Here is a 10,737-nt window from a genome sequence, read left to right as displayed (position 1 = left end):
TCTCTCTCTCTCTCTCTCTCTCTCTCTCTCTCTCTCTCTCTCTCTCTCTCTCCTATCTCAGTAAAGGATGCTCAACATCTGTGTGACATAAGAGATCATTTAGCTTCTTCCCATGTAAAGGTAAATCACCCGAATACAATAAAGAGCTTCTCACAGAAACCTTGATACCAGAAGATGAGGGGAATTCCTTCATATTCCAGAAAGGCCAACACGGGCACATTATAGAAACAGACCAAGAGATCTGAAGAAGGAAAAAAAAAACACAACAAGACACAGAAATGGCATCTTGTTCCCATTCTTGCCACTCAATTACTGTTTCTCCTTCGGGCTTTGAATTTCCTTTTCTAAATGCCTGCGGCCTTAACTATTAAGAAGATATGAATCCATAAACATGATCTTCCTGGGATTTTCTAGTGGAAATTGTCATGATGTAAGAGTTCTTCATTAAAAAAATACATATGAAAGACTTAATCTTTTTTTCTCTGACCATTTCCTCAGGGGACCCATTGAACATTTCTGTTATTTTTATTTCTCAGTCATAAACAGCATGACTCTGAACTTCTGTAAGTTTCAGAGTCTCCTTGTCTTCATCCTTCATGTTAATATAGGACCCCATTGCTCTAGACTGGAATTAAATTGGTATACAACTGTTTTGGGTATTAGGTGGTTTAGTTATCCAGTTTCACCTAAGTCATTTTGCAAGATGGATATAAAACAGCTTGGGCAGGGGCGCCCGGGTGGCTCAGTCGGTTGAGCGTCTGACTTCGGCTCAGGTCAGATCTCGCAGTTCATGGGTTTGAGCCCCGCGTCAGGCTCTGTGCTAACAGCCCGGAGCCTGGAGTCTGCTTCGGATTCTGTGTCTCCCTCTCTGCCCCTTCCCTGCTCAAGCTCTTTCTCTGTCTCTCAAAGATGAATAAACGTTAAAAAAAAAAAAAAAAATTAAAAAAAAACAGCTTGGGCATATTTGTATTTGCATGTTTATTTTTTGAGCTATGCATTTCATGAGAAATTTTGTAGTTTTCTTGTGTTTAAACTTTCTGTTTTTCTCTTACATCTGTGTATTTTGATGACTTGGAGCAGGTAGCATCTAGAGGGAAGAAAATGTTCCTTTTTTTCTGATAGAAGCTAAGAAGAGTTATTCTTATCCTGAGTTCCTTGGCATTAAAATATCTCTGGGGGCGCCTGGATGGCCCAGTGGATTAAGCTTCCAGCTCTTGATTTTGGCTTAGGACATGATCCCAGGGTTTTGAGATCAAGCCCCGCCTCTTTCTCTGCTGGGTGCGGAGACTGCTTAAGATTCTCTCTCTCCCTTTCCCCATACCTGACTGGTGTGCACATGCGCGCTCAGGCGCTCTCTCTCTCTCTCTCTCTCTCAAAAAGTATTGGGGTGCCTAGGTGGCTCAGTTGCTTAAGCATTAGACTCTTGGTTTCAGCTCAGGGCATGATCTCATAGTTGGTGAGTTCGAGTCCTGCATCAGGCTCTGTACTGGCAGCATGAAGCCTGCTTAGGTTGCTCCCTCCACCCCGCCGCCCCACTCACACTCACCACTCTCTCTCTAGAAATAAATAAACATTTTTTAAAAAAGTATTTCTGTTCATTGTGGAATGTGGGGATGCTCTGGTGAACACAGCATCACTGTCACAGTGGTTAGGAATGGGAAAAGTGGTGGGAGGGAGGCATGGTCCCTTCCCTCTCTGGCTCCCAGCCCAATCGAATAAGGATGTGTAAGCACATGGGGGAGAGGAGCACACAGCTGGGGGGGCTCCTTCCTGCCTAACAATCCTCAGTCACTCCTGGGAACAGTCAGACTTACATCAGCCTTTTTCTCCTTTCTTTCCAGGGGCTGCCTATTGCCAGTTCATGGACATGCTCTTTCCAGGCTGCATTAGTTTGAAGAAAGTAAAATTTCAAGCAAAGTTGGAGCATGAGTATATTCACAATTTTAAACTTCTGCAAGCATCGTTTAAGCGAATGAATGTTGATAAGGTAGGAAACTAACTTCTACCTCCATAAAATGCGTGATCTTTCCTAAAAATTGGTTTTTGTGCCAAAATGCAAAAATCCGAAGGCGTATTCCTTAATATGGTCAAAGTAGTTTGGGGTCTGTACCTAGCATAAAGCATCAACCCTCTCTTCCTATATTTGTGTGAGGCTTTTATTTAAGGAAATTTCTAAACTTAACAGCCATTAGATTAAACACTAGAGGTAATTACAGAGGTTCAAATGTTGCTGTTCTGTTTTAGCATTGCAGGAGAGAAATTTTTGTTTGCCAGATGCCACCGTGGTTCTTTGTGTATTTTGTTCCTTTGGGGAAAAAAGGGCAGGTTACAGTGGAAATGGCATGGGTTTGTATCCCATGTCCAAGATTGGAGCAGGTTACTTGAATTCTTTGAGTTACCCACCTATACAGTGAGACCATAACCCCTTTCCCATAGTAATGATGTGAAAGTGAGGGAATGTGTATCAAAATGTTGAGCATAGTGTATACACTCAAATTCTCAGTCTCCGTAAACTGCCTTCCCCCCGCCCCTTAAATGTTAGAATTTTGTCCCAGTGTGGTACAAATGAAGTAGACTAGAGTCCTTTCTTCTCCCTTAAAGGACTGTCACTGAAGTCCACTCAGTCTCTGCATGGTTCCTATTACTCAAATACATATTTAATCCATATTCTTTACCATGGCTGTATATCTTACAGGGAATAGGTTTGGGAAGAAATGAATTTTGAGTAAGGGGAAAGAGAAAAAGCAGAGGGGAGGAACGGATAACTTTGCATCAATAGTAGCAATAAGTAGGCTACATGGAAATGAAAATTTTAAATAGTGTTTTATAAGAGACAGGTTAAAGGAAAAGAGAAAAGTTTGCTAAACTGCACACATTTTAATGCAACTATTATCTTCCTAAATGAAAGCAATCTTACCAAAATATTAAAATCTTGCCTTCTTATTTTCTCAGAACTTTTATTTCAAATTAACCCCTTAACAGTTCAGCCTTTTTGGAGTCCTTTCAACTTTGTCCTTTGCTGTGGTTAATTTCCAGTTAGCTCCTTCTGTAATATTCAAAATCAGAGCTGTATAGGTTCTCCTTACTTATTAACAGCATTATTTCCCTATCCATTTCTGTATCTTTTCTCTATACATGCTTCTAGATCAAAAAGAAAAAAACCACTCATAACTTGCTATGTAACAGATTAGGGGCATCCATATGTCCGTGGAAGTGTATACATAGAGAGGAGATGAGCCATTGTTGAAGAATGTTTAGGATAAAATTCTTGTAGTGAAGGGAGCTTGGCCTCAATCACCTTTGTTGGCCTCTCTAACGTAATATGCTATGATTCCCCCAAGGATCCTTGGATAGACAGTGGTCCCTGTGTGTGTTTGTCAGAGCAGGACAGCAGGGGAAAGCATCTGTGTAAAGATTTGCTTGCCACCCGAGATTTTGAGCTTAGGCCCCATTTTGGGAGCTTAGGTCCCATTTTGATGGGAAATGTGAAATTAACAGAAGTAAGTGCTTACTGTCAATGGTTAATGTAGCACCATCATCTAAAACTGTTTCTAAATTTTCACATTTGGCAGAAAACAAAAGAAAGTAGCATGTTAATTAAAGGGCCTTATGCTCTAGGAAGGCACTTAAAAATCAGTGTCAGCATAAACAAAAGTTATACATATGAAGACATGAAAATATTTAATAAAACAAAAAGTCAAATATTAAGTGCATGTGTGGAAGGAATTCTTCCCTGTGGGTGGACTTCAGTGAAATTTGGGAAGAGAGAGGGATCCACACCCAAGTCTCCCTCCCTGGAAGAGTCTTCATGAAAGGGTGGACTGCAGTGAAATTTGGGAGGAGTCTTCATGAAAAATGTAGTCTCCTCCCAAAGTTTGTTTCTCTTTATTTTGCTCTATTCTTGAGTTCATTTCAATTTTAGCTTTATCAAAAACATTTTTAAAAAATGTACTTACTGCTGGGACACCTGGGTGGCTCAGTCAGTTGAATGTCCGACTCTTGATTTCGGTTCAGGTAATGATCCCAGGGTCATGGGAATCAAGCCCCTTGTCAGGATCCGCGCTGACAGCTCAGAACCTGCTTAGGATTCTCTTTTTCTGTTTGCCCCTCCCTGACTTTCTCCTGCTGTGCACGTGCACTAAACTTTAAAATAAAAAACATATTAAAAAACATTTTAAAAATGTACTGCTAATGATTTAGTTTAATGGCTTGCCTAAAATGCTTCAGTTGGTGTTTTTTCTTCAAGTGGTCATTGATAGAGGTTGTTCTCTATTTTTTAAGTGGTTCTGATGATCCATTTTAGGGTGTCAGAGGTATCTGGTTCCAGAGATGGCAAAGCCTTGCTGAGAGGTTAATTTATATGGCTTCTGCTCATATTAGTCAGTGAAGCTGTGCCCTTTCAACCCTAGGTTTGTGTCTGAATTGTGTGCACATCATCTGACTCACTCCCTAGCTTTGTAACTCCCATGGCCTACATTCAGCTAGGATTCCGACTCAAAGATGAGGAAGTCAGAATCTGGTAATGGCACAATTTGCATAACTAAGTCCTTTTCCATTTTCCTTCAAAAATAGCTGCCCACTGAAGTAAAGCTAATGAGTCACCCCACATTTCTTCCTGTCATAATTCTGAAAGTTCTCGTGTGACCTCTAAAGGGGGGGGTACCCATTTGCTGTCTAGGATGCCAGTAGAAAGGGTTACTCTATGAAAAGCTGAGATTTGTCTCAGAAGTGGAGGTGAATACAGAGTACCTCCTCCTCCAGAATGCCTTCAGTGCCTCCCCTAGCCAGACCCCATTTCTGTCCCTGTGCACTCCCGTGGACATTAGCCGTGTTCCTGTGCAGCCTGTGAACTCCTAGGCTCTGTATTGCAGGCAGTTGTTTATAATGCTTGTCTCTCTACATTGTAAACAAACAAAACAGGAAAATTTGTGTTGCTTCTTACAAACCGTTAGATATGTGCATGTTTGGATTGATTTGAGTCTTAATTCATTCACACCCTCTGGTAGCTATAATCCTTACAGGAGTTTATTCCAGCATGGCAGGAGCAGGTGTTAGAAAGAAATGCTGAAGGGGCACCTAGGTGGCTCAGTCAGTTAAATGTCTGACTCTTGGTTTCTGCTCAGGTCATGATGTCCTGGTTCGTGGGCTTGAGCTGTATCGGGCTCTGCACTGACAGTGCAGAGTCTGCTTGGAATTCTCTCTTCCTTTCCCTCTCTGCCCCTTCCCTGCTGGCCCGATCTCTCTAAGAATAAACAAATAAACATTTTTTAAAAAAGAAATATGGAAAGCCCATCAATCTTGAACTGGCACAACATCCCAGGCCCATTTTTGCATGGAGATGCTTGTGTAATCAAATACATTCTGAAGAGAATCAGCCCCTCTTGACAGCTAAGGTACTTTTTGTTTCATCTCATTTGTTCAGAGGTGTGAAATAATTCAGAAGAACACCTACAGCATTTTATTTTAATTTTGCTTGCATATGATGAAAAAAAATAGGTGAATTCTAGAATACAGCTGGCCAAGAAGCTGAGGGGGAGACCAGTAAATAATCCCTGACCCGTAGAAAATAGTTTATAGGAAATGCTTCAGTTGTGCCAAATACTCATAAACGGGTTCACGACTCACATGGCGATTTTATATTGCAGGTGATCCCAGTGGAGAAGCTGGTGAAGGGGCGTTTCCAGGACAACCTGGATTTCATTCAATGGTTTAAGAAATTCTATGATGCTAACTACGATGGGAAGGAGTATGATCCTGTAGAAGCGCGGCAAGGGCAAGATGCGATCCCTCCCCCCGACCCTGGTGAACAGATCTTCAACCTGCCAAAAAAGTCTCATCACGCAAACTCCCCCACCGCAGGTATGGGAACAGTGAAATCGTATAGTTGCTTGCATTTTGGAAAGTGGCTCAGGCTCTTGTGTGCTTTCCTGTGTTTGATTCTTCCCAGCAGTCAATCTCTTTAGGCCTCTGGATGATTTTTATTGTTGTCTATTTGACCACATTTATCTTCATAGCAGGGCCTTATCTGTAATAAGTCTAATGATCATGATTTAATCTCTTAAAAAGGCAGAGTTACTCACTTTGTATCATTGAAGCTATATGTTAAAATAATACTCCAGGGATAGGTTTCATTTTCTTGGTACTTTTTTCTGAAATATGTCAAGTCTGTTTAGATTTCAGCTGAAGTAGTTTTACTGCCTAATTGCTGGCCATACAAACCAGAATATGAACCAATTTTGCTTTTAAATATGAATAATCCTCTACATCCTTCAAAGAAAAGTCATTGAAATATGCATCCTATTTCCTGTATGGTCAGTGCCAATATTTACGTGATAATATTCAGCAAGACCTCCTTTGTATAGCTTGGTCCAAAAGTGAAGTCATTGAGGTTGAATACCTAGAACTTTAAAATTTGTTAAACTTTGTGGATAAAAACCTTTTAAAACTACAAACATCCTTCCATAAAACACAGACTTTATCAAGCAGGAGGGTATTCTTTAAAACTGCAGTCATTATTACAAACACCAGTTGTGGTACTGGACAGTCAAACAGTGAGATCGTCAGAAAACGATTTGTTCCATTCTGAAAACCAGTGTTCACACTTGTTTAAATCAATAACATTAATTTTGTAAATGACACAAATTCCCTATTTATGCCCAACTTCCAATTAGAATGGATAGGAGATGGTTATAACAATACTAATGCTAAACAACACTAGCATGTTGTGTAGACTATCAGTATACATTTGTGAGTCTTCCATATGTTCATGTAATTGAAGCCGGAAGTAAGCTCTCAGTTGGAAGAGGAGAGACTGACGTGAAGAACTGTAACATTTAATGTTTGGGCAGAAAAGCAAGGGTTCACACAAGAATCAGGGAAGGTGCCAGAAAGATTAAAGGAAGTGATGGAATAACATGTCAAAGAAGCAGAAGGAAAGGAACACAGTGGCCAACAATGTCTGAACCTGTGGAAGGGAGTCCAGTAAAATGAGGCCTGGACGAGCCCATTGAATTTCTCACCTTAGGGGTCACTCAGTGCAATGATGGCACCCAGAATGGGGAGAGGAATTGGAGGAAGGAAATTAAGATAGCATAAAAGTCTAGCTCTGAAGCCATAGAATGAATGAAATTATATAAAATAAGCTAAGGAATAAGGAGCAAGAGGAAAAAGAGGAAGCTAAGAAAAAGATACAAACATCAGGGAAAAAACTAGGAAAGCTCAGCATCAGAGAATGAACAGTAGGAAATTTCTAGAAAGAGGGGTCACCAGCAGTGCTGAATATTAATTGTAGAGAGTTCAAAGAGGATGAAGCCTGAAAATAGGCCAAAGATAATGGACTCCTGGGAGGTGATGAACAATCCTTTAGAGAACTGGTCTGTTAAAGTGCTGAATGCATACGCCTAGATCACAGAGACCAGGCGAGGGCGTGACCTGACAAGTGCGAAAGTCCTGCAGTGAGAGGGGATCCCACCTTCACCAAATTTGTCAGGAAAAAAGTTGAGGAAAAACATTTAGTTGTGGGGGAAAGCAGACAGCATCGAGAAGTGAGATTGGAAGGCGAATGGTAGTGTCCTTGATCTGTTTTTGTTTGCTTCTAGGACAAGGCACAGTGAGCAAGTTTGTAAGGTGGGAGAAAGGTCCCTGGAGGAGAATTAGTTGATGATAGGAAAAAGGAGGGGAAACTTGTGGAGCAGGACCCTGATGCTGGAGGAAGAAAATAAGGTCAAGAGTGTTGATAAAGATTTAGAGAGGCAGGGGAATGTTTTGTTTTGTTATTTTATTTTATTTTATTTTATTTTATTTTATTTTATTTTATTTTATTTTATTTTATTTTATTTTTATTTTTATTTTTATTTATTTTATTTTATTTTATTTTATTTTATTTTATACAATCAGAAGTGCTGGGGAGAGGTTGGGTAAAAGGCCACAAGGAGTTTGGGGAACAAAAAATTATAGCAGTTCAAATTGGGCTTTAAGTGTGGTCAGAAACTTGGATCAGTGTAGAGATGGGGTAGAAGAGGGGTGTGTTTTGTCCGGATCAGGGGTTTTGGTGGGCAGCTAGAGTTAGGAAGACATGGGGGGAGAGGCGAGACCCATGGTAGCTGGCATTTCTGGTCTTGGGGTCTTTTCCTATAGCTGTTATTGATGTACAGATTCATCTTAAAACTCAGCTGCCACTTTTTTTCTTCAAGTGTTTAGTAGTGAAATTGAACAGGCCTCAGAAGTACATTTTTGTTCTACAATCACAGTGTGTCCTTGAATCTGCACCACTGCCCACGGTGCTGCTTTGGCCTCGTTTTCTAGCACTTCCTCCATTGGTCTTTCACAGAAGCCACAGAGAAACGTGTGCCATTTTGATAGAATGTCTGTGAACCTGGAAGAGAAACAGATTTCTTCCAGAGCTTAACCTCTTGGGTGACAGAGCTCAGAAAACACATTAAAGTCAACAGGTAATAAATAGGGTTTTTACTTTTTTTTTTTTTTTTTTAATAAATGAGGTTCTTAATGTTCCAGGAGGCAGTAGTTCTTTTAAGATTCATGTTCCTGGGGTGCCTGGGTGGCTCAGTCAGTTAAGCATCCAACTTCGGCTCAAGTCATGATCTCATGGCTCATGAGTTTGAGCCCTGTGTCGGGCTCTGTACTAACAGTGCAGAGCCTGGAGCCTGCTTCCGATTCTGTGTCTCCCTCTCTCTCTGCCCCTCCCCCGCTTGTCCTCTGTCTCTCAAAAATAAACAATTTTTAAAAAAAGATTCATGTTCCTGTTACCTTGACCATGTTCATTCACCTCATTGGTCTTAATCAGGGAGAAAGGATATTTTCAAAAGTCAAACGAGTCATACCCTTTTTAATAAAATAGGTTCTGTCTCTTGGACATTGTGGGTGGAAAAACTATACTGTGGAAAAAATTATAGCAAGGTGTACGTCGCATGTAGAACACTGTTTTAAAAGCTATAATAGGTGAAAGACTCCTATAAATACAATGAGACCTCATTTTTCTCAAGGTCCAGTATCCAGCTCTTGGGAATACAGCCAAGAAAATATAAGCCAAAATGTCTTCTAAAATCTGTGATACAAAAGTGTAATTCTAACAAACATAGGGATATGGTTTCTCAGCACATAACTTATTAGGGCAAGGAGTAGACTGATCGCAATAGAAAGTACAAGCATCAGTACAAGAAGAGCCAAAAAAAACTTCAGAAAACCTTACTAAACAGCCCATCAGCCTGAATGCTTTACTAGACGATCAGATAGCTCCATGCCTCTCCTTATCCCTCAGGATCACTAGGACACCAGCCTACACTAATTGATCCACTCAGCGTTCCCTTCTAATACTTAAGATTCTGTTTATAATCATCTCCCCCATGAACTATTTACAGTCTTTAAACTGGTCACCTGCCTCTGGTCTGAAGCCATTCAAAGCCATTCTCTTCACAAGTCTGATTTTGTCTACCCAAAATTTAAGTGCTTAATGATGAGGTGAGGGTCAGCTCTCTGGGAATTCTCAGATGGATAGCACAGTTACCCAACAGTGATGTCCTATCAGTAATTTCTTTTTTTTATTTTTAATTTTTTTTCTATGTTTATTTTTGAGAGACCGAGTATGAGTGGGTGAAGGGCAGAGAGAGAGGGAGAGAGAGAGAGAGAGAGAGAGAGAGACAGAATCTGAAGCAGGCTCCAGGCTCTGAGCTGTCAGCACAGAGCCCAATACAGGGCTCAAACCCACAAACTGTGACATCATGACCTGAGCCGAAGTTGGACGCTTAGCTGAGTGAGCTACCCAGGTGCCCAATTAATTTTTTTTTCCATGTTTGTTTATTTTTTTTGAGAGAGAGAGACCATGAGTGAGAGAGGGGCAGAGAAAGAGGGGGACAGAGGATTCAAAGCAGGCTCTCGGCTGAGAGCAGAGAGCCTGATGTGGGGCTTGAACTCAAGAACCATGAAATCATGACCTGAGCCAAAGTCAGAGGCTTAACTGACTGAGCCATCCAGGCGCCCTCCACCTCTAAGCCTTGTCATTTCTCAACCATCTGCATTAGTAGAAACAAGCAATGGCTGGTAGAACTGAAAGCAAGAGATGGTCTTTATTTTTTCATTTGGCCATGGAATACTTGATTGATTTTGCAGTGCATTTCTCTCTCCCCAAATATTTCTGTAGGCTAATAACAAATTAACTTGCGTGTCCTGACTATGATACATTAAGAGCAGCGATAAGTGGCAAAGGGCCTGTATTAGAGTGGAAATGTGATCCTGGAATGGATTCTCCACTTAAGAAAGTACTGTCTACATTGGCAAAATAATAACAACAATAATAATAATAATAATAATAATAATGTTTTTCATCACACAGACTACTTCTGTAGGCCTGCACCATGGGTTGTTTGCTTTTTTATAAACTAGATACACTCCACATTCTTGGTGCATTCAGTTATCATGAGAATGTACCAGATTTTTCTGCCATTTCAGTACAGATCCAAAATGTCGTCGTGTAGATTCCGAGAAGCCATAGAGCCCATCGGTGTCAGTGCGGTTGGGTGACTTACCTGGACTGAAACAAGCTTCAGTGTAAGCAGAGGCTGTCACATAAGGGTGAATGGCTGCCTGGCAAGTCTGCCATCTGCGTTCTGAAGCATTGCATCTCTAGTTGCTTTTGATCTACCAATGAAGCGCATGTATTAAAATATCTGTTTCCTGGGGGGTGGGAGGGAAGGGAGGGTGGGTGATGGGTATTGAGGAGGG

General features: G+C 40.9%; 1 protein-coding gene and 1 long non-coding RNA gene across 5 annotated transcripts in view; one reads left to right on the top strand and one right to left on the bottom strand.

Moving 5' to 3' along the window:
* Nucleotides 1-10,737, top strand: part of MAPRE2 (microtubule associated protein RP/EB family member 2) — a 161,408-nt gene that overhangs the window by 118,008 nt on the left and 32,663 nt on the right. For all 4 annotated transcript variants that reach the window (XM_040479082.1, XM_040479083.1, XM_040479081.1 and 1 more), the window contains 2 exons: nucleotides 1,842-1,987; nucleotides 5,646-5,859. In XM_040479082.1, coding sequence (XP_040335016.1) covers nucleotides 1,842-1,987; nucleotides 5,646-5,859 — 360 coding nt within the window. The remainder of the gene's footprint in view (nucleotides 1-1,841; nucleotides 1,988-5,645; nucleotides 5,860-10,737) is intronic.
* Nucleotides 8,272-10,737, bottom strand: part of LOC121033017 (uncharacterized) — a 7,093-nt gene continuing 4,627 nt past the window's right edge. The window contains exons 2-3 of the long non-coding RNA XR_005791652.1: nucleotides 10,542-10,653; nucleotides 8,272-8,374 (exon numbers count right to left, since the gene is read on the bottom strand). This is a non-coding gene — a long non-coding RNA (uncharacterized LOC121033017). The remainder of the gene's footprint in view (nucleotides 8,375-10,541; nucleotides 10,654-10,737) is intronic.

Source organism: Herpailurus yagouaroundi, unplaced genomic scaffold, assembly GCF_014898765.1.
Source record: "Herpailurus yagouaroundi ecotype Mexico unplaced genomic scaffold, PumYag 142, whole genome shotgun sequence".
In the NCBI taxonomy this organism is placed as follows: Eukaryota; Metazoa; Chordata; class Mammalia; order Carnivora; family Felidae; genus Herpailurus; species Herpailurus yagouaroundi.
This window is presented reverse-complemented; position numbering and strand designations above follow the sequence as displayed.